Source organism: Monodon monoceros, unplaced genomic scaffold, assembly GCF_005190385.1.
Source record: "Monodon monoceros isolate NGI ecotype Baffin Bay Population unplaced genomic scaffold, NGI_Narwhal_1 Super_Scaffold_18, whole genome shotgun sequence".
Lineage (NCBI taxonomy): Eukaryota > Metazoa > Chordata > Mammalia > Artiodactyla > Monodontidae > Monodon > Monodon monoceros.
In genome coordinates, this window is record NW_021703774.1 from 74406354 (window position 1) to 74430626 (window position 24273).

Consider the following 24273-nt stretch of genomic DNA (forward strand, 5'->3'; position numbering starts at 1 on the left):
AGCTCTCCTGTGTAAAATGAAAGATAGCTAATGGTAGTTCCAAGTTTATAAGAACATTAGAGCATTCATCCCAGAGGATATGTGCATCTATCAACTCCCAGGGAGGATCTCTGGCTTGGCTTGTGTTTTGTGCCCACACGTCTGGTGGTGAGTGTATTATTCTTGTGTATTTTTTGAGTTAAGGGTCTGTCCCCTCTCATTTATTGAATAATCCACCTGATTCGGAATGTTACCTTTGTTATATATAGAGTTTCATATTCATCTCTATCTGGATTCTCTGTTATGGTCTGATCTTTATTTGTGTACTCCTGTGCCTGTGTCTTACTGATTTACTTTCTATAATTTTATAGTATGATTTGATAGCTAGTAGTGAAAGTCCACTTCGTTATTGTTCCTTTGCAAAAATTTTTGGATGCTTCTCTTACATTTACTCTTTCAAATGAATTTTAAATGCAATTTGTCAATCTCTGACCTCTCTCCCATCCCATTGGGATTTTGATTGGAAGTTCATATTAATTTGGGGACAGTTGGTACTTTTTATAATATTGAAACTTCTCATCTAGGCCCATGGCTCATATCTCAATTTGTTTGGTTCTTTTTTTATGTTATTCAGTAAAGTTTTATGGTTTCACTTAATTTTAAACTGATTATTAGATAGATTGTTACCCAGCCCCGTGCTACTTAATTGAATTCTCTTATTAGCTCTAATAGTTTTTCATTTTGTTCTCTAAGGTTTCTAGATTAGCAGGTGTATCAATTGATTGATACAAATATTGCTTGTATTTTTCCCCTATGTTTATGCCTCATTATTTTTTCTTATCTGTTGCATTAACTATATTATCAAAACAAAGTTGTCTAAGTGTAGCCATCTTTATCTTCTTCCTGACTTAAATGAGAGTGAATTAGTGTTTCTTTATTAAGCATATTCACTTTTGGTTCCTAATATGGTTCCTATCACATTAAGAAAGGTTTATTATGAGCTTTTAATTGAGGATGACTAGTGATTTTATCAAATGACCTTTGCAGTCCTATGAAAATGACCCTTATAGTTTTTCTTCTTTAAACAATTAATGCATTTTATTAACTAATAGATTTTATCACGTTGAACCAACAGTTTGAATTCAACAGGCTTCGAATAAAAACTACTTTGTCAAGGAGTGTTAATCTTTTAATACACTTTTGGAGTTGATTTCTTCCTAATCTTTTTTAGGATTTTTGCATTGATTCATAAGGGAGCTGGTAATTTTCTTGTGTTATCTTTATCAAGTTTGGGTATCAGGGTTGTATTAGTTTGATAAAATGAACTGGGAAATCTTGCTTTGTTCTTAGGCTTGGGAATAGTTTAAATAAGGAATTATCTATTCCTTAAAGGTTTGGTAAAAGTTACCTGTAATTTCATCTGGACCTAGAATCTTTTGGGGGACCAGATCTGTTACAACCTTTTCAGTTACTTCTAGGGTTAATGGTCTAGGGTGGAATTTCATTCATTTTTGTATTCCCACCTTCTAGGTAGTGTCTGTTTTATAGTGGACATTGTATATACTTGTGTTGAATGAATGGTTAATTGTAATTATGTTGCTAAGAGGTATGTATGGAACATATGAATTAGTAGTTATAATAGCTAAGAGTTTGTGCCAGGTACTAGTCTGAGTGCTTTTCAGGTATTTATTTAATCTTCACTATAACCCTCTGGAGAAGTTACTGTGAATATCTCCGTTCTACAGTAGAAACTGAGGCACAGAGAAGTTAGGTAAATTGCCTAAGGGTATGAAGCCAGTTAAATATTGGAGCCAGGATATGGCAAAAATGATGATATTTGTATTTGGTGGGATTATGAATGTTTCAAAATAACTGAAAAATTTTAACGGTATCTTATAGTCTTCCCAATTAAAAAAAAAAGAATTAAGCATTTTCCTAACTTTCTCAGAAATTTTTCTTCCAAGGGACACATACTAGTGTGCCAGTAAGTAGAACTTGGGAAGTTTTAAACTCAATTTATTTTCTCTTTTCTTTCATGTAAGTGTAAATAGAACACAACACATCTTTGGGGCATATTACTACTCTGCCTGATTAGCAGGTCTACTCAGATTGTTCTGCATGATTGTTATTACTTTGCAGTAGTTGTCATTATAATGTCACCCAGTGTTTTGAAAACACTTTACAATTTTGTATTTTACGGTTTTTTTTATTGATTAAATCCTGGCTTGGCTTCTTCCTGATAACAGTTTGTCCTGTTGATTTGAGAAGTAGTATAACTTTTTATCCTGTTCGTCGGGTTCTCAGCTAGTGGTTTCCATGGACTACATCTCAGGCTTCTGATCATTCCACCCATTTTACTGTAGACAGAGTACTTTGTCATTTAAGAAATCAGATGTCAGGGATTAGCCTTTGTGGGATTATTAATGTGCTCCTCACACAAATTTAAGGAGCTCTCCTGAAATGAGATGTTTTTTCATTGACATGAGTGAAGCCTTTTTTGCTCATATAGAGAAGGGTAGGTCTTCAATTGTTCATCCATTCTGCAAATATTTATTGAGTGTGCCTAAAGTCCTCTAATCTGCAGCTTTCAAATGATAGTTTATCTGGGTGTAATCAGGTCATCTTATCTAACCTTAAATAATTATCTGACCTGTGCCAGAAGAGTAATTTATTAATTTACAACTTGGGGAATTCTACTTCAGTGACTGGAAAACTCATTGCTGCTTATTAGCTTAATAATGTCTTTGAATTTCCTAAATATCAAGAAATGAAAAGCAATCAGATGGTTGCTTGGTGTGTATAGAGTCAGCAAAGGAAATTGTATAGTCTTTTGGAGAAATTTCATTTGGATTGTGATAAGCCTAATAAGGAATTATTCATATTTCATCTTTTTAAAAAAATTAATTTTATCTTTGACTGCATTCGGTCTTCATTGCTGTGCGCAGGCTTTCTTTAGTTGTGGCGAGCAGGGGCTACTCTGCGTTGTGGTACGCAGGCTTCTCATTGTGGTGGCTTGTTGCAGAGCATGGGCTCTAGGTGCGCGGGCTTCAATAGTTGTGGCACGTGGGCTCAATGGTTGTGGCTCATGGGCTCTAGAGCTGAAGCTCAGTAGTTGTGGCACATGGGCTTAGTTACTCCACGGCATGTGGGATCTTCCTGGACCAGGGCTCGAACTCGTGTCCCCTGCATTGGCAGGTGGATTCTTAACCACTGCACCACCAGGGAAGTCCTCATATTTCATCTTAATGACTTTTTTTTAAGGATGGAAAAGTATTTATGTTTGTCATTTGTTCCTTTGCTTTGTATTAGATCAACCCTAATACATTCATATTTTCCTGGCTTCATAGAGATTACCACCCTTTAGTTTGCACTTATTACATTAAAACCTATCTTTTGTTTCAGTATGGTACTCTTTTTTTTGTTTGTTTGTTTTTGGCGGTATGCGGGCCTCTCACTGTTGTGGCCTCTCTCGTTGTGGAGTACAGGCTCCGGACACGCAGGCTCAGTGGGCATGGCTCACGGGCCTAGCCGCTCCACGGCATGTGGAATCTTCCCGGACCAGGGCACGAACCCATGTCCCCTGCATCGCCAGGCAGACTCTCAACTACTGCGCCACCAGGGAAGCCCATCAGTGTGGTACTCTTAACATTTAAGGTTTCCTTCCTTAAGAATATGTTTTCCTGAAGTTAACCCTAGGTTCTTAACATTTTCTGACCACTGATCACAACTCAGATTTTGAGAAATGACTTCTTTTCGGTTGTTAACTTTTTTTGTTGCTATTTAAAAGTAATAGGTTTGTTTTGTTTTTTGGCGTGGATTAAAAAAACATTACCCAGAAATAGCCACAGTTATTATACCTTGATACATAATTATGTAGACCTTTTCCCATATATATATGAGATATCTACATCTATATAATTGAAATGGAATCATACTATACCTATTTTATAATCTCCTTTTTTTATCTTAATAGATTATATATGTCTCTCAATGTCCATCTGATTGGGCCCCATCTTGGGGTCTCTTAAGTCATTCAGTAAACATTTGTGTATTACTATGCCAGGTGCTATTCAGGATGTTGGGCATACAGTAGTGAACAAAACAGTAAAAAATGATTGCCCTTGTGGAATTTACGTAGTAATGGGGGATGACAGACAAGCAAAATAAATTAAATCGATAGAACGTTAAGCAGTAGTAAATGCTTTGGGGAAAAAAAGGCAGGGAAGGGAGTTAGGGAGTGTGGGAGAAGTGATGTTTCAAAAAGTATAGTCAGCAAAGGCCTTGTTGAGAAGGTTTTTGAATAGACATAAAGGAAGTGAGGGAATGAGCCAAGAATGTGCCAACAAGGAGAGTCTAGTGTGGAGCAGAGTAAGAGAGGGGAATAGTAGGAGATGAGGTCACAGAGCAGTTGTTGGGGCTGGGGCTGGGTAGCTGAGTATGAGATCATGTAGAGACTGGTAGCCTGTTATACAGGCTTTTATTCTGAGTGCAGTGGAAATCCAGTAGGAAGTTTAGGGCAGAAGAATGACATGGTCTAACTTATGTCTTAAAATGATCATTCTAACTGCTGTGTTGATAATAGAATGGCCAGGGGTATGTGTGTGTACAAGAGGCACAGGGGCAAAGACAGAAGCAGAGAAACTATTTAAGAGGCTGTTGCATTAATCTAAGTTAGAGATACTAGTGGCTTGGATGAGGGTTAGTGCAAAAAAATGGTTGGATTCTAGATAAAGTTTGATAATGTGCATGATAGGATTTGCTGGCAGATTGGATATGAGGTATAACAGAAAGAAGAGTTAAGGATGACAAAAAGGTTTCTGGTTTGAACAACTAGAAAAGTGGAGCCACCATCAGCTGAAATGCGGAATACTAGGGGGAACAGGTTTGGGGGAGAAGATCTAAGAGTTCAATTTTGGACATAACAAGGTTGAGGTGCTTATTACACATTCAAGTGGTGATGTTGGGTAGGCAGAGGTCTTGGCTAGAGATAAAATCTGGAAGTTGTTGCCTCTTTATGATACTTAAAATTATAAACCTGGATGAAATTGCCAAAAGAGTCAAGATAGAAAATAGAAGAGCTCAGAGAATTGAGCTCTGGGCCCTCATTGATTAGAAGTTTGGAAGATAGGAGGAATAAGTAGAGGAGTCTGAGAAGGGAGCTAGGAGGAAAACCTAGAGAGATTACAGCTTTGGAGACTACGTGAATACTCTTATCTGGTCTTAGCATACCCCTCCAGACCCTGTGGATTGATTTTTCTCTTCTGTGGGTTGCTAAAATTAGATACATACACCTCTTCCCCTACCCCTTTTAGCTACCTAGTACTTTAACAAGAAAAAGTTTTTGTTTAAAAAAAAAATTCAGTGTAAATACTGTATGTATCAAGTGAAGATAATCTCCTAACAACAGCTCATACACTTACTGGGGTCACCCTGAGCGGTCTCTCTCTGTCACTGCTGAGGTGGAACCAACATCTCATTTCCAGAGGGTACGCAGCCGATAAAGGGGAAATCAGCAGCTGAGCCATTGAGATGTCCCTGGCAATTCCAAGTATTTGTATAGGGTCAGCTTTAGAGCTTCAAGGAACTAGGCTCTCTCTCAAACTTGATTATTACCATTTACTTATTGGTTAGTTCAAGCATGTGATAAACTGTTCTTCTAATTAGTCATCCCTCAGTATCCATCGGGAGCATTGGTTTCAGGACCCCCCTCCCCACCGCCCCCGCGGATACCAAAATCTGAGGATTCTTACCCCTGATATAAAATGGTGTAGTGTTTGCAAACAACCTATGTACATCCTCCTGTATACTTTAAATCATCTTTAGAATACTTGTAACACTTAATACAATGCTATGTAAATAGTTATAAATACAATGTAAATGCTATATAAATAGTTGTTGGTGCACGGCAAATTTAAGTTCTGCTTTTTGGAACTTTCTGGAGTATTTTTTCCCCCCCAATATTTTCAGTCTTTGGTTGATTAAGTTCGTAGATGCAGAACCCGTGGATGCAGAGGGCCGAGGTACAGCGCACCCCATTTTATTGCACTTCACTTTACTGCACCTAGCAGACAGTGCGTTTTTTACAAATTGAAGGTTTGTGACAACCCTGCGTCTAGCAAGTCTGTCGGTGCCATTTTTCCAACTGCATTTGCTCACTTCATGTCTCTGTGTCACATTTTCATAATTCTTGTAATACTTTGAACTTTTTCATTATTGTATTTGTTACGGTGGCTGTGATCAGTGATCTTTGATGTTACTACTACAACTTGCTAGAGGTTCAGATGATGGTTAGCATTTTTGGCAATAAAGTATTTTTAAATTAAGGTTATGTACAATGTTTTAGACATAATGCTATTGCACACTTAGTAGACTACAGTGTAGTGTAAACATAACTTTTATATGCACCGGGAAACCAAAAAATTTGTTTATTGCAGTGGTCTGGAACCAAACCTGTGATATCTCTGAGGTATATCTGTACTAGCAAGCAGGGAGGGTATATTAGTTACTTATTGCTGTGTAAACAGGTTATCCCAGAATTTAGCAGCTTATAACAACAGACATTTATCATCTCACAGTTTCTGAGGGTCAGGAATTTTGGAGCAGCTTAGCTAGGTGTTTTTGGTAAAGGTTTTCATGAGGTTATAATCAGAATGTCTGCTGTGGCTGCAGTCATCTGAACCCTAAACTGGGGCTGGAAGATCCACTTCCAAGATGGGTCAACTAACATTGCTGTTGGCAGGACGCCTCAGTTCCTCACTGTGTGGACTTCTCCATAGGACTTCTTTGGTGTCTTCATGACTTGGCAGCTGGCTTCCCCTAGAGTAAGTGATCCAAGAGAGAGAAAGGAAGAAGGGAAAAACCGTAAAGCCTTTTTATATCCTGATCTTGGAAGCCAAGCACTGTCCTTCCAGCCACACTTTATCTGTAAGAAGTGAGTCACTAAGTCCAGTCCACATTCAAGGGGAGGAGAATTAAGCTCTGCCTCTTAAAGGGGAGGCGTATTAAAGAATTTGTGGACATATTTGAAAACTACCACAGTTTAACCTTTGGCCAGAAATTACTTATATTTCCCCCATGTGCAAAATACATTCACCTCCTCCCAAGACCCACCAAAAGTCTTGTCCCTGTACAGCATCAACTTGAAATCCAGGTGGTTGTCATTTACTTAAGTCCAAGTGTGGATGAGGCTCTTTGCGTGTAGTTCCTCAGACATAATTCCTTTTGATGTGGAGATCTATAAACCAAAGAGGCAAGTTTTCTACCCCTCATATATACCCAACATATAGTGATGGGACAGGCGTATAATAAACAGGTATAGAGATTTCTGTTTAAAAAGGGAGAAGATGAAAGGCACAAAGAAGTCACTGATGCGTAGCAATTTTAATGTTTGTCTGGATAAGTGTTGGACGTTCCTTGATTAGGACTTAGTTCTACTTCTGCCCAGGAATGCTTCTCTGTAGCTCTTGTTTCCTCCTTCCTGGCTCTTGATTCCACCCTATGAGTCATTCTTTTCCATAAAAAGTAGTCCAGATTTGCAACTTCATAGTTTTCTTAGCCTGCTTCTTGCCCGTAGAATTTTGAGGGCCCAAAGGGTCTCTTTTCATTTTGTACTGCCTCTGTACCTTTCAGTTTAAGCTGGCAGTGTTTCTTTTTACTATTATTGAGATTCATGCCATTAACAAAACTTATGCTCACAAATCTTTTTTATATAATCTCTTTTTTACCTTGGGCTTCTGCTGGGATTGCTGAAGGACAATACTTGTAGTGGGATAGAATTATATCCCCCCCACCCCCAAAGAAATGTTCAAGTCCTAACTTCCAGTACCTGTGAATGTGACCTTATTTGGAAATAAGATCTTTTATACATGTAATCAAAATAAGATGAGATCATATTGGGTTAGAGTGGCCCCTAATCCAATGGTGTTTTTATAAGAAGAGAGAAATTTGGATACAGAAGACACAGAAGAAAGTCGTATGACGACTGAGGCAGAGATTGGAATAATGTGTCGCCAAGCTAAGAAACAGCAAGGATTGCTGGAAACCACCAGAAGCTGGGAGGGAGGCATGGAATAGATTCTCTCTTAGAGACTCCAGAAGGAACTAACCCTAACAGCATCTCAGTTTCAGATTTCTGACTTCCAAAACTGTGAGAGAATAAATTCCTGTTGTTTTAAGCTACCCAGTTTGTGGGAATTTGTTACGGCAGCCCTAGGAAACTAATACAACACATTTAAGCTTCTTAGAAGCTCAGTTGTTTAATTGAATAGCTCTCTAGGCACTATGTGAACTTTCTGAGGTCTTTTCTTTTTTTTTTAAATTTATTTATTTTTGGCTGCATTGGGTCTTCGTTGCTGCGCAGGGACTTTCTCTAGTTGCGGCAAGTGGGGGCTACTCTTCGTTGCCGTGCGCAGGCTTCTCAGTGCAGTGGCTTCTCTTGTTGCGGAGCACAGGCTCTAGGCACACGGGCTTCAGTAGTCGTGGCGTGTGGGCTCAGTAGTTGTGGCTTGCGGTCTCTAGAGCACAGGCTCAGTGGTTGTGGCGCACGGGCTTAGTTGCTCCGCGGCATGTGGGATCTTCCCGGACCAGGGATCGAACCCGTGTTCCCTGCATTGGCAGGCGGATTCTCAACCACTGCGCCACCAGGGAAGCCCCTCTTTCTGAGGTCTTAACAAAGAATTTTTATAGCCACACTCTTGGCTTCCTCTTTAACCATTTTCTTGGCAATGCCCATGATTTGATCTTTGCTCAGAAACCATTTCTTTCTTTTTTTTAAAAGCCATTTCTTAATTTTAGTATCATTTGCCATCTGGAGAGGCCAGGAATTTTCAGAATTATCTAGTCTTAACTCCTTTTTAACTATTCTTCCTTTAATTTATTCCTCTTCTCTTGCATTTTAATACAGCAAGAAGAAGTCAAAAGGAACCTTCAACACTCCTGTCTGGAAATCTTGTTAGCTACATTATCACCCCTTTCATGAGCCACAACTTCTACTTTCCATGTTATGTCAGGCAACAGCTTTTGTCACTACATAACAAGGATCCCTTTCCCTCCCATTTCCAAAAAGATTTTTCTCACTTTCCCTTAAGTACTCACCTATAACTTCCTCAAAAGCCATCATGCTTCTACAATTTCTTAAAGGCTCTTCAAACTTTTACTCACTCTCTCCTCAAAGTCCTTCCAACTCTGCCCTCTGCTGTGTTCCAAAGCTACTCCCACATTTTAGGTTTTTGTTACAGCAGTACTCACTTCTAGGTATCAGAATCTGTATTAGTTATCTATTGCTGTATAACAGATTACCCCAGAACTTAGAGGCTTAAACAACAGATATTTATTATCTCATAGGTTCAGTGGGCCAGGAATTTGGGAGCAGCTTAGCTGGGTGGTTCTGGCCCAGGGTCTCATGAGCTTACAGTCAAGACATTGGCCATTGCTGTAGTTATCTGAAGAATCAACTGGGAGTTACTCAACGTCTGGCAGGTTTGTTCTGGCTCTTGTCAGGAGGCCTCAGTTCTTTATCATGTGGGCCTTTGCACGGGACTGCTTGATATGGCACCGTCCCAGAGAAAGTAATCCAAGAGAGGCTGCAAGGAGGAAGCCACAGTGCCTTTTATGAACTAGCCTTGGAAGTCACAGTTAGCCCACCATATTCTATTGTTAAGAAGTAAGTCACAGTATGGTACTGGCATAAAAACAGACACCTAAATCAATGGAATAGAATAGAGGGTCCAGAAATAAACCTTTGCATATATGGTCAATTAATTTATGACAAAGGAGCCAAGATTATACAGTGGAGAAAGGACAGTCTCTTTAATAAACGGTGTTGGAAAAACTGTACAGCCACAGGCAAAAGAATGAAATTGGACCACTGTCTTACACTATACACAAAAATTAACTCAAAATGGATTAAAGACCTGAACATAAGACCTGAAACCATAAAATCCCTGTAAGAAAACAGGCAGTAAACTCTAAGACATCAGTCTTGGTCATGATTTTTTTGGATGACTCCAAAAGCAGAGGCAACAAAAGTAAAAATGAACAAGTGGGACTACATCAAACCATAAAAAGCTTCTGCATGGCAAAGGAAATCAAAATGAAAAGGAAACCTACTGAATGGGAGGAGATATTTGCAAATGCTGTATCCAACAAGCGGTTAATATCCAAAACATACAAAGAACTCATGCAACTCAACAGCAACAAAAACAACCCAAATTAAAAATGTGCAGAGGACTTGAATAGACATTTTTCCAAAGAAGACATTACAGTTGGCCAACAGGCACATGAAAAAATGCTCAACATCACTAATCATCAGAGAAATATAAATCAAAACCACAATGAGATATCACCTCATACCTGTTAGAATGGCTGTTATCAAAAAGCAAGAAATAGCAAGTGTTGATAAGGATGTGGAGAAAAGGGAATGAACCCTTGTTCACTGTTGGTAGGAATGTAAATTGGTGTAGCCACTATGGAAAACAATATGGAGGTTCCTCAAAAAATTAAAAATAGAACTACCTTATGATCCAGCAATTCCACTTCTGGGTATTCATCTGAAGAAAACAAAAACACAAATTTGAAAAAATATACGCATCCCCCTGTTCATTGCAGCATTGTTTACCATAGCCAAGACATGGAAACAACCTAAGGGTCCACTGATGGTTGAATGGGTGAAGAAATTGTGGTACATATATACAGTGGAATGTTATTCAGCCGTGAAAAAGAATGAAATATTGCCATTTGCAACAACGTGGATGGACCTTGAGGGCATTATGCTAAGTGAAATAGATGAGACAAAGAGAAAGACAAATACTGTATGATCTTATATGTGGAATCTAAAAAAAGAATTCAGTAACCGAGTTCACAGATATAGAGAATAGATTGGTGAATTGCCAGAGGCAGGGGTTGGGGGGTGGGTGAAATGGGTGAAAGGGGTCAAAAGGGACAAATTTTCAGTTATAAAATAAATAATGGGGATATAATGTATAGCACGGTGACTGTATCATCAGGGAAATGCAAATCAAACCCACAATGAGATACTATAGTTCATTACAGTATTATCACTTTAATACTGTATTGCATATTTGAAAGTTGCTAAGAGAGTAGATCTTAAAAGTTCTCATCACAAGAAAGTAAAATTTTATAACTATGTGTGGTAATGAATGCTAATTAGTCTTATTGTGGTGATCCTTTGCATTATATACAAACATCAAATCATTGTGTTGTACACCTGAAAAAAAATCATATAATGTTATATGTCAGTTATACCTCAGGAAAAAAAAAAGTAAGTCATTAAGTCCAACCTACACCCAGAGGAGGAGTATAAAATAACTTGTGAACATATTTTAAAACAAACACATAGTATAGTTAGCTATTGTTGAACTTTTACAAAAGGGCCCTTTAAATAGCATCTTGCACAATGTGCATAACACATAAAAATGGAACTACCCTTGTTGTAGGGAGGTGGGTCCAGAATCTCCCTGGCTTAGCATCCCTTTCAGCCTCTCATTTTGCTGCCAAGTATCCAAGAATCATAGTTTGAAAACTAACCATACAATAAGATTCCTTTCCAGCTTAATTCATAAAAATCTATTAATACATAAAGTAGCAGAGCTCAGGAAGACAGCCATAATAGCAGAGTAGCACTCTACCATGTAGTGGACTGATTTCTGGTGCTCTCTATTGTATAATAGTCAGTGAAAAGCCATTGTGTTTTGGGGAAGGAGTTGGTGATTAGTCAGCCATGGATATCTATAGAGTACTTTCATTAGTCTGTTCTCTTATCTAATTTTTTCCCTTCAACAGAGTACTACAACAAATCATTGCAGGATTCATTCCTGGATCCCCATTTTCTTGGTAAGTAATTAATTGCCTTCTGTCTTACTCTCCTGCAGTAGCATCATTTTAGGTATGGTAGTATCTGTGCCATAGTGAGAAAGAAAGAGCTGCGTAGGTGAGTATATAGGTGTAATTGGCAGGCTGTTAAAGACTGCCATTGTCTGCTGAGCCCAAACTTAATCAGAACTGATTCATTATAATTCAGGCTCATGAGGGCTATCCTGGTCCCACAGGATGTCTGGGTACTGGGTGTGTCTGATTCCATTCATATTCAGGTGTGAGGGTTGTGTTGAGGTGGGGAATGAGATGGTCCCTACCAGGCTTGGTATCTGATTTGTGTGTTTCTCCCGTAGATCATATGGGAAGATTTTATTCCTTAAGAATTTCTGAAATTGAAAAGATACTGCTTAACTTCCTTTTTTTTTAAGTAAGAAGGTTTTTCAGAAGAAATAAGAGTATTAGAGTGACACGTACGGTACGGGTTAAAGATGGAACTTCCTCTTGTCTGGACAGTTATTTGCCATTTCTGACTCTGCTCCAGAAGGCTTCTTTGCTCAAAGGGACCTCAGTCCTTCCACACAGTTACCCTATTTTCCAGCCTCTCGTTTCTTTAAACGTGTTCCAGCCAGAGTCTGGATATCTGTCATCCAGGCTAGTACACCAACAGCTCCAGAAAGAGGTGCTGCCAAGTCCCTTTTGTGATTCCTCTAAGTTGTGATTCAGAGACACTGCTGTGGCTGCTTCTCTACGTGAAAGCTCCTCATTGTCCAGGACCAAAGGCCGAGTCTTAGAATGAGGGAAGTCTGCTGTTGATTTTCGCTGATCACGAAGGGAAAACTCTCCTTAAAAAGCAGCTCCATCTATGTTTAAGTTAAATGGGCACAGAGAAGACAAACTTTTCTTAACCAACAGGCAATGAGTCACTCTTTTTGCTCTGGTTTGTCATGTGGTATTTTAGGTAGCTTCACATTTTATGCTGTATACAGTTAAGCAAAAATTCCTACAGAATGAGAGACTGCCTCTGGATAATCTGTTTGACCTTGAAATTATTGAGAAATTCTTTGCCACTTGATTCTAGAGAACTGGTGACTTTCCAGCTCTGAGAGAGAACAGGATTCCTCTGCCAATCTTTCTGTGGTGTAAGGCGGAGCCTGGTCACGCCATCTAATGCTCTGTGTCTCATCTCATGTATAGGAGCGGGATGCTGCACTCCAACCCTGGGGACTATGCCTGGGGTCAGACAGGGCTTGATGCCATTGTAACTCAGGTGAGGAGCTGCCTTTTGAGGGTGTCTGTTCAGTGTGTCTCATGGTTCCACAGGCTTCCTGCTTTCCTTCTGCTACTTTCTGAAACGGCAGTCACTCTGCTTTCCCTAATAGTTTGAGCTTGTGGGTTTCCATTTTACTAAAGGGATAGATGGTTTATGGGTTTAGCTCAGCATCCATGTACTTTCTTGGTCCTAGGGACTTTCTAGAAGATAGCTTCAACTCCAAAGGAAGAAAAGACTTCTGTAACAAACAATATTTTATATTTTTGGCCTCTTGTTCAGTCCTATGAGGATCCTATTAACAAGTACTTCACAAAAAAGAAGGGTCTGCTCATATGTTGAAGCAGGGATTTCTGCTAGATGGAACAAAGTAGGGGAAGGAAGCAGAGAAAAAGGTATTCCCATGCTATGTGTAATTGCTTCCACTTGTTTATGTTTATTTTAATTTAATTGGTTTTTCATTTCCCTTGTGGATTGCTGAGAATAGAAAGCATGTTGTTTATGTCTAAGTCTTCTTGTAGGCAGTAATTTACCTATTTCTTGGCTTACCTTGTGCTATTTTCCATACTCTGACCCTTTTTTTCCTTTCAGCAAAATGAAGTTTTTGAACTGGTTAAGTATTATGTTTTGTTACGCTGTAGTTTTATTCGTGACATCACAGCCCTTTTGCTGTCTCCGAAGTTGCTTTATGCCCAGAGGTGGGCCCTGCAATGATGGATCTGTCTGTGGGCTTATACTAATGTCACTCTGAAATTGTAAAGCAATCATGAGTGTTCTGGCAGCAGGAAAGGGAAAACCCAAGCCTCTCATAGCCTTGCAGAAGTAAGAGCAACTAACATTTTTAATATCTGCACTGTTCTCAGCTGGAACAGCTCCCTCCCTCGGGATAGTTAGATGTCTACCACTTCTTCTTTTTCTTTTTTCTTTTTTTTTTGTAGCTTTTAGGACAACTGGAAAACACAGGGCCTCCCCCAGCTGACAAGGAAAAGATCACATCTCTTCCAACAGTGTCAGTAACTCAGGAACAAGTTGGTAGGTTCATTTTCATACGTATTTTGTCATCTTATTACCTCTGTTCAGAATCTGAGCCATTTCCTATACTAAAGATCTTCAAGTGAAGCTGTAGCACTCCTAAAATTTATACCTGGGTGCCAGGTATGGAAGGTACCTACCCCTTCGTTAGGGTTAGTCAACAGGTAATTCCTGAGCAATTACCATGTTGGTTTTCTAGATGCCAGGCAGGAAATAAAGAGGTACAAAGGTATAGAAGACTTGATTTCTTGAAGAACTTACCAGGGGAAGCAGAACTTACCAAATGATTAGACAATAGTTTAAAAAGTGGTTGAGCAGATGATACTGACTTTGGGAGAAAAGGAAGAGAAAAAATGGGGGGCTAGGCATTTGTTTCACATCTACCCTGTACTCAGGTACATTAGACATAGACATTATTTTATTTATAAGCACTAAAAGAACTTAGTGGTAAGGGACATTATTTTGGACTGGGAGTTTCTTTCCCCATAAATTCCAGTTTAGAGTCAGAAGATTTTAAAGACAGGATGGGCCATATTAGAGAGATTATTCTATATATGGAAAAGCATGAACCAGTGAAGAATGTCAGCATGGACATGGTGTCTGGATCAGGTATAAGGAGTGTAACCTCATTAGACCTGAAATAGAATCTGATTTGGGGAGTAGTGAGAGGTATGACTGGATAGGAAGGGTGGGGCCTTGTTGTAGAGGACCCTGAAACTGGCAGAGTAGTTAGGGCTGGATAGTTTAGGTAGTAGGTAAGTTTTGTAGGTCCCCAAATGGAGGAATGAGGGAATTTAAGTGGTCTTTAGGGAAGATTAGTTTGGAGGGTAGTGTCTAAAATAGATGGGAAGGGACTTCCCTGGTGGCGCAGCGGTTAAGAATCCGCCTGCCAGTGCAGGGGACACAGGTTCGAGCCCTGGCCTGGGAAGATCCCACATGCCGCGGAACAACTAAGCCCGTGTGCCACAACTACTGAGCCTGCACTCTAGAGCCCATGAGCCACAACTACTGAGCCTGCACTCTAGAGCCTGTGAGCCACAACTACTGAGCCCACGTGCTGCAACTACTGAAGCCTGTGGCTAGAGCCCGTGCTCTGCAACAGTAGAAGACACCGCAATGACAAGCCCACAAATTGCAGCAAAGAGTAGCCCCCACTCAATGCAACTAGAGAAAGCCCACGTGCAGCAACGAAGACCCAACACAGCCAAAAGTAGATAAATAAATAAATTTAAAAAGCAGTCATTAAAAAAAAAAAAAGATTGAAAGAGGGAGGAAGCAGAAACAGATTTAAGGGGCTGTTGCAGCATCCTGATGGGGTTCAGGTGACGGTGGCAATGCTAACAGAAAGGAAGGGGTAGACTCAGATTGAAGAAAGCCTTTTATCACTGATTGCATAATGGGATAAAGGAGTGGAAAGGGTGAAAGATGATTCTAAGATTTTGCAACTCTATAACCACAGAGGTGGTGCTGACATCAGGGATGGGGGAATTGTGAGCCGGCCCTGGTTTGGGTAAGGGGGTGATGTTTTTAATTTTGAATTTGTTGATTTTGAGGTACCAGCTGAGAATCCAAGTGAAGATGAGCTGGGAATTGCTATGAAGCTGATATTAGGGAGAATTAGCTGGTAGCAAAATATAGGATATATCTGGAAGGCCTGGAGTCAGGGATGCTACATGGGAGGCTGTTACAGTAGAGTAGGCATGAGAAGTAGAAGCTAAAATTAGGGCTCAGGTGATGGGAATGGAGAGGAAGGAGTGAATCTGTTAAGTGGTATTTTACTCCAAATGCCTTGAGTACTGTGGAGCATGTAACATACATAGCCCAGCTACTGAAGAGATAGACTAGCTGGTATTACTAGCCAAACTTGGGAAACTTGGAATTTACTGCCTGGTATCCCCTGTTCAGTTTGTAGCCATTTTCTCTGAGAAGAGGGCTTCCTGTCTCTGGACTTAGAGCCTGAGCTACCCTTGGGCCTTGCAGTTCTGTAGCACTATCTCCTGGTACAGCTTCTAATGAACAGCTTGTAAAAGAGGCTTTAGGGTAACCATGATGAAATAGGATGTGTAATGTAGAAAGTAGTAGGGTAAAAGTGGCTTGAGACACTGAGTGGGAACAGCCAAGATTGCCGAGATGAGTTCCTTGGTTGTGGTGGACAGATTGCCAGTGTTTCCTAAGTAGAAACTGCCAGAAGGCTTTCACACACTTGGGAAGATGTTTTTCCTGTTTCACTTAAAAGATAATCTAAGCCCCAGTTCTTCCAACTCTTTACATTGAAAAGTAGGCCTTATGTAGTTCCTGTCTGGGCCTTATTGGAACAGGCCCATTAGTTAGTCCTCCTTCTCATACCCCTGTCTACTACCACCTCTATTCCCAGTTTGAAATAAAATTCATGCTTCCTATCTGCCTCCACCTTGGGTGCACTTTGTCTTTACTTTGTGTATTCCTTTGGCTGTTAAAGACATTGGGCTAGTTTTTTTCTTCCTTCTTTTTGCTTGTTTATTTTAAAAGGCGTTTCCTCCTCCAACAGATAAGGGTTTAGAGTGTCCAGTATGCAAAGAGGATTACACAGTTGAGGAGGAAGTCCGGCAGTTACCCTGCAACCACTTCTTTCACAGCAGTTGTATTGTGCCGTGGTTAGAACTGGTAAGTATGGACAGCTCTCATCTGTGATGGGGCAACTGTGCCAGTCATGTCTTCTTGGTGGGATGGTTCACAGTAAGGATGTAGTTAACAGTTAATTGGTACATATACACAATGGAATATTACTCAGCAATAAAAAGGAACGAAATTGGGTCATTTGTACAGACGGACATAGAGTCTGTCACACAGAGTGAAGTAAGTCAGAAAGAGAAAAACAAATATCGTGTATTAACGCATATATGTGGAATCTGAAAAAATTGGTATAGACGATCTTATTTACAAAGCAAAAATAGAGGCACAGACACGTAAGGATACCAAGGGGGAAAGGGAGGGGTGGGATGAATTGGTAGATTGGGATTGACATGTATACACTATTGATACTATGTATAAAATAGATAACTAATGAGAACCTACCGTATAGCACAGGGAACTCTCCTCGGTGCTCTGCAGTGACCTAAACGTGAAGGAAATCCAAAAAAGGAGATATATGTATACGTGTAGCTGATTCACTTCGCTGTACGGTAGAAACTAACATAACATTGTAAAGCAACTATACTCCAATAAAAATTTTTTAAAAAACAAAAAAAAAAAACCAAACAGTTAATAGAGAGCCAGGCAGATCAGATTTTAGTCCCTGGCTAACTCCTAGTAGCACCATTCCTGTGTTTTAGATTATTAATCTGTTTGGAACTTCTCTGACCAGGGGTTAGCAGACTACAGCCTGCAGGTCCCTGTGGCCTGCCACCTATTTTTGTAAATGCAGTTTTATTGGAACACAGCCATGCCCATTTGTTTACAAATTGTCTATGGCTACTTTTGTGCTACATCAGCAGAGTTGAGTAGTTGCAACATAGGTGGTGTGGCCTGCAACGACTAAAGTATTTACTACCTTTTCCTTTACAGGAAAAGTTTGCTGACTCCTGCTCTAGACCATCTCAGGTCATTGTTTCTAGTTAGTTCTGCTTGGTGATATGTGTTAGCTATTGTTAAGTTGCTGCCTAGAATTCTCTGTCAATTCTGTTGACATTCTGTTTGGGCGATGTCCTGGTGTTACACATGGAGCCCAGCGTGCACTATGTGAGAATTCATGCCCTTTTGGTTTTTCTACCTGCTAACTCTCAGGGTTTCTTAAGTGTTTAGTTCTTCCAGCTTTCGGGTCAGGCTGTTCATGTAGACTGATATCTTTCTGTTTCAGCACGACGCATGTCCTGTATGTAGGAAGAGCTTAAATGGTGAGGACTCTACTCAGCAAACCCAGACCTCTGGGTCCTCTGCAAGCAACAGATTTAGCAGTGACAGCCAGCTACATGACCGATGGACTTTCTGAAACTAAAGACCGCCTCTGAGCCAGGGCTATGGTAGACCTCTTATCACAGCTGTTAATTGTATCAAAACAAAAAAGTCGTAGGTGAATTTAGGAATCACCTAAGAAACCCAAACCCATAACATTAATTCATTGAGTGTTTTTCTTCTCTAAATTTAAAGTTAGTATCTACAGATGGAATTGTATCTACAACCAAATGCCTCTCATTCAGAGCGATAATTTTGTAAGTGCGAAACTTAATTATGTGGGTTTCCCCTGCCAGAATAGAATCAGTTCCTTAAAGTCTAGCTAGGGTCCTGCTATCTGTCATGTTACCTTGTGATGGATGTTTCCACCTCTTTCTCCAACCTCCACCCTATCATAAGTGTACTTTACACTAAATACAGTGGAACCAGAGCCCTAAAGTCCTGCTGATATAAAGTCCTTCTGTTTTAGTTGTACAAAAGCATCTACTTTTGGCCACATTAGCCATGAAGTGAGATCAGATTAATTCAAGAATCTGAGACACTAACGATTCTTGTTTTTTCTTAAATTTTCAGAGAGCAAATCAAAGAAAAATTACAGTGGGAAGGAGAAAGTGGCTTATCATTGTATTCTTTGGTTTTCTCATTTTTATTTTTAAAGACTACTTCACAAGATGCAGCTTCTGCAGAAACCAACCTGACATGTCTTAGGAGTCTTATGTTGGGAGGAATCTGATTCTGGTTCCTTTTTGGGAATGAGTTGGGCAGCATACAGGCACAGAAGGACAGATGTTTGAAATCTTTGGTTCCGAGGTTTTTTAGTGATCCTCAACTCATTGTTTATCCTGGGGACCTTAAAATAATTTCCCTCACAGAAATAGAATTACTTCATTACTGCTTCTACAGCTAAGTCATTGTTTTTTTGTAATTCACTGGTCTTCAGGAATTGAGATTTTATGTTGTCCCATTTTAATTTTTTAAGCCCATTTATCATCTCTGAAACCTTTCTGTTTGCTTGGTTCTGTCTGTACTTGGAGTCATACTGATTATTGTGATCATGCCCAAACAACTTGGCCTAGGAGACGTAGGCCTTCTTTTTTCAGCCTAACAGTGTCCCATGCACATGCACATGCTCTTTGGCGCATTTAAGTGTTTAAAGTTGAATAAATGAAGAAGATTAAGAATGTTGTTGGAACTTCAAAGTCTCAAAAATAAATGATGGGGACATGTAACCACTGTTGGTGCACCAAAAAGGGTGACAGAGGGGCAACAATGGTATGGTCATATCAGCCCTTCATAGTTTGGAATGATCAGAACAAGAAGGCTGCTCTTTGGTGAGTCTCTCTTGGCTAGGAGTCTTTCCTCGGTTTTTGTTGACTCGTTGTACACTGGTTTTGGGGGTGAGGGATGGGGTTAGAGATATCTTTGTAATTTAGTAGAGGACAGAGGAGTAGGAGAGGGAAGAGAGAAAGTGGGAGAGTTTAATTTAATAGCCTACCTCTAAAAATTGTGACCATAAGTTATGATTCAGGTTGGGCCCAGAGAGAATAAAAGATGTTTTCTCGTATGCCTTATGTTATCCTATGTAGAGATCGTTTCTTTGGAGAATGTGAACTATTTACTATGGCTATTGAAATGTAGCCCAGAAATACACACTGGTTTTGAATGGTGAGGGGTGAAGAGGCTGAGGGGACATGGGAGGTATGTTGTGAATATTTAATGGCCATTACTTAGATGGAGAAGGGCTAGGCTGAAGTTGGAGCACATTGTAGTTTTCAAGTGGAACAATATCAGCTGTCTCAGAAAAATGATGCCAGCCTGGCAGTTTTTGTCTGCTTGTTAGTGTCTGGAGATGCCAGAACAGGCAGGTGTATTTTTACTTAACACTAGAGAACTAGAAAGAATCTGAGTAGCTTTACAAAAGGATGCAAACAAAGTGCTGGACAGGGATTTAACTTTTCAATATATGGAAGAGCAAATCGCATCAGTCTTAAGTTATCTGAAATTTTCTTCACTTTTTTTGTGCTTTTAGACAGAGTGCATAAATCCGTTTGCTGTTTCTGAGACCCCTCCTACTTAATGAATCTGTAGTGTTTCTTCCTAGAATAGGAGGCATCTCAGACTTCCAGGTTAATTTAGGTAGTGTATTAGGGTTCTCCAGAGAAACAGAAGCAGTAAGGTGTGTGTGTGTGTGTGTGTGTGTGTGTGTGTCTCTGTCTGTGTCTGTGTGTGTGTCTGTGTGTGTGTGTGTGGGTCTGTGTGTGTGTAGAGATTTATTATAAGGAATTGGCTCACATGATTATGGAGCCAGACACAGTTTGATATAGTTCCCAAGGCAGAGGACTACATAACCCAGACTTCTCAGGTGTTCATTCGTTTACAACTGGAAGGCTTACAGACTCAGGAAACTGGAGCCTTACTAGGAGTCAAGGGAGAGATGATTCAGCTTTCCCTCATTATCAAAGAGAATAGAAAAAAGTTGCCATTTCAAATCTTGGGCCCTTAGACTTGAGGCCTTTACATTTGTACTAAATGGCCTACCCTTTGAATTCCATGCATAGATAAACAGATTGTTTTCCTATTCATGAATGTCTTTTTTTCTTATTCTTCCTTTCGTTCATTGTAATTTGAAATAAAAGAGGAAGTAAAACTATGTTAGCACAAAATTAGGAGGGACTTGCTAGAGGTTGGTAGACCTGAAAGTTGAGAGGTTATGTAGGGCAATTCCTTGCTGGCCTCCAAGTGATTATTGCTTCTTGGGTAGTTTCCAGATGGGTTATTCTGGCTGGACAGAACTGGGCAGTTGGGTGGGCAGGGCAGAGTGGTGAACATTTAACCGATATCTCCAACAGAGAGAAGGAATAATCCTTGTATTAAAAATTAATTTTCCTGCAAATTTCCTATTGCCAGTTCTCTGAAGAGTTGGGAAACCTGAAGTATCCAGATAGCTTCCTTAGTTGTCAACATTTGCTGCATAACAATTGAGCAAGTGCTTGTTAAATGTTTTCCTTGAGCAGTGCTCTTCTGGTCCAATAGTTAGTTGTCAAGTTGGAAGGAGGATTTGGGGGCAAGAATTTGTTTCTTCCCCCCGCAACAAGTCTCAGTTGGATTAAATAGTTATTAGGAGAAAAATTCCTTGTTTATGTCTTTGTATTGCACATTTGTATATATGCGTGTGTGTGTGTGTGTGTGTATATATGTATATTCATAGACATATGCATATATGCACATTTCACTCTAGAGGAAGAAGGGATATGGTGGGCACCGAAGTAGATAAAGTGAGCAGGGGTACAGCAGAGGACTGGAGCTTTAGTCTGATTCTCTCATTGCATGTGCCTCAGGCCCATGTGTTTCTGTAGTTCTCTGTAATAGGGCACTGTTAGCTTGGGCAGGCACCCCGTTATGCGGTGTGGCAAATGGATTCACTGGAGCTAAAAGTCTGGTCATTTCTGAAGGTTGAGGATAAATGGCTTTGAGGAAAGGGTGTTGGTCATCTCTTGTTTCTATATTATAATTAATTGAACTAAGACACAGTTATCTATTGCTTTCAAAAAATTTTCTTGGTAAGTTATTGATGACAACTTGACTTCTCACATGAACTTCTGCATGCTTCAGTTTCGTTCTTCCTGGTGTCCAAGTCCTATTTCCTCAAGGAATATATATCAGATATATCAGACTTAACAAAAACTAATCAGGAGGGGATCATAGTTTGTCTGTTTTAAACAACAACAAAACAACCCCTGGGGTTTTGGGAGGTGAAGGGTACCTCAGAGTTGGTTGTTAGAGCTCATCTAGGCAGGCCACTGACATCTGTGAAGGAAAACAGATTTTTAGGAGGAGAAGGAACAGGGCTGGTGAATGAATATTTGGATGTTAGGGAAAATCCCTCTTTTGTCTCTGTGGTAGAGAGGTGGGAAGATAAAGGTGCTGTTTACAAGAATAAACCAGTGGAGATTTGGGAGTTTGCGGGGGGACTAGCAGGAGAGAGTACTCCTACTGAGAGTTTCCAAAATGAATCTAACATAAGTTCTGATGTAGGGAGTTCAGGGAAAGATTTGGTGGGGTAAACATATCACAGGTGTTTATCCTACAGTGGGAAATTATAGCTTGCAGTAATGTCAGCATCTCAGCACTCAGGCTGGGAACCCCAGGTCTGCGCCATGGGTTTAAAATGGAATGTGTAGAATACAATGAGTACAACTGGAGATCTTTTCCAGGATCGAGACAGGATCAAAATGTCTTAGCTAATGGACATTAAGAGGTTTTGATCTCTCATACCTGCCAGATAAGTGGAATTACAGGCACTCAACTCTCTAATTTTATACCTATAAACTTTGTGTTTTGCCAGATTATACTTAGATGGTGTCCACAGAAGTGGAGTCTATATGTTGCCTTTCCTCTTTCACCTGAAACACTTATATCTGTAAATCATGAGATGTAGGCTTGTCGTTCTTTACCTTTTCTAATAAGATATACCATTTTTAAGGTCCCCAAATTATTAGACTCGCTCCCAACAAGATTATAGTTGTATTTTTAGTATCTTTTGATGGAAAAAACACATAGCAAAAAGCTGCTATGATTTTAGTAATGCTTTTAAATCAGTTTGTCTTTATTAGTCACACCAGAATCTATATCCAGTTGAAGTACAGTATATACATATTTGTAAGATATATTATTTATTCAGACTGAACATAATGCTTACATAGACCTCCTAAAATAACTACATGGCCTCACAGAGGTTCAAATTCCTTGGGTTGTGAATCACTCATATAGATTGAGGTTAAGATGTGTGTCCAGAAGTCTACCTATTCATGCATGGAAATTTATAGACTTATTTGAAAGGAGTGGTATCAATACACTTTGAAAGCCGAGATATAAGTATTTCAAATTTTTGTTTAACCATCTTGAGATAAGCAGAATAAATAAAATAAATTCTTTAGAAGTGGGACCCTTGACTTGCTGTTGCTTTGTTTATTCTGCTTAGTTCAAGTCAGAGCTAGTAGTCTAATGCTCTTGAATGTCTTGATAAACTTGGCCAGCAGTCGTGTGTCCTTTCTGCAGATTTTTTATGTAGACTATAATTAGCATAATAGCACAATGGATAAAACCTTTTCTGTAGTTAGACATGGCTTCTGTGTGAGACTTCCAGTGATTGTATAATATTGAGTGGTTTCAGAAGAGTCTTTGAATAGTGAAAAGTAAAAGACATCTCTGCTCATGTGAGCTTAAAATTTAGTTAGAAAAACAAAACTAACACATAAAACAGGTAAAGATTAAAGTGAGTGTAGTACAGTGGAGAAAGCTTTGGAGACTTCTGAGTCAGAATTCAAGTGGTTCTGGGTTTAAAATCCAGAATCTCATTTGATTCTCAGAGCAGTCCTGTGGAAACAGAAGATAGAGTAGGAAATACTGCGTTTTACAGATAAGTAGCATCTCAAAACTTCATTTGCCCAAGGACATGTAGCTGGTACGTTGCAGGGTCAGAATTTAAATCCAGATCTTCTGACTCCATGCCTAGTCTTTCTACCTCCATAAGACACAAAATCCAAAATCCTTAGTTTGAGGTTCAAGGCCATCACTAATAAGGGTCTTACCCATCTCTTTCAGCCTTCTGTCCCTCTGGTCCCACAAACCTTAGCTCCCCCATTTGGCAGGTCCTGGCCAAGGATCACAGGTAAGGTGTCTGTTTCCCTTTGATGGCTTGCCATTTAGCCCCAGTTAAATTGTCTGTGTTTCTACCTCTTTATTCATGTAGTTCCTCCTAGCAGGAATATCCTGCCCCCACCTCTCTGCTTAACTAAGACAAGAGGTTATCTGTCCAAAGAGACAAGAGGATTTATGAATTTAGAGAGAAAAGAAAAGGCTGCAGATAATTGCTTTGACATTTACTAAAAAAAAAAAAAAAAAAAAGAGAAATGACCAGAGAGATTGACAGGTACTTAGTTGAAGCTAGACAGTTAAGATCTGTGGAGCACCTGGTCTGCACAAATCTTCCTCTTCCTCCAGCACTGCTATGTGGATGCCGCTCAACACCAGGGTCCCTTCGTTTCCTCATTTTCTGCCAAGTCAGTTACTGGGTCTGGTGCCCTTCCTCTCCTATCCTACCTGTCTTTGCTTGTTTCCTCTCTCTTCCCTTAACAGTGTCAAATAAAAATTTCTTCCAAAAACATTGGTGTTCTCATTTTATTTGACTCACTTGTTTATTTTACTTTGTTGGAGGGGAGGGAGGAAAAGTT

General features: G+C 39.7%; 1 protein-coding gene across 1 annotated transcript in view; it reads left to right on the forward strand.

Annotated features, from left to right (window-relative positions):
* RNF115 (ring finger protein 115) overlaps window positions 1-23966 on the forward strand; it is a 64338-nt gene extending 40372 nt beyond the window's left edge. Inside the window, exons 5-9 of the mRNA XM_029227409.1 lie at window positions 11779-11829; window positions 13006-13078; window positions 14017-14110; window positions 16638-16753; window positions 17946-23966. Coding sequence (XP_029083242.1) covers window positions 11779-11829; window positions 13006-13078; window positions 14017-14110; window positions 16638-16753; window positions 17946-18077 — 466 coding nt within the window. The 3' untranslated portion in view covers window positions 18078-23966. The remainder of the gene's footprint in view (window positions 1-11778; window positions 11830-13005; window positions 13079-14016; window positions 14111-16637; window positions 16754-17945) is intronic.
* The last annotated feature ends 307 nt before the right edge of the window (window positions 23967-24273 follow it).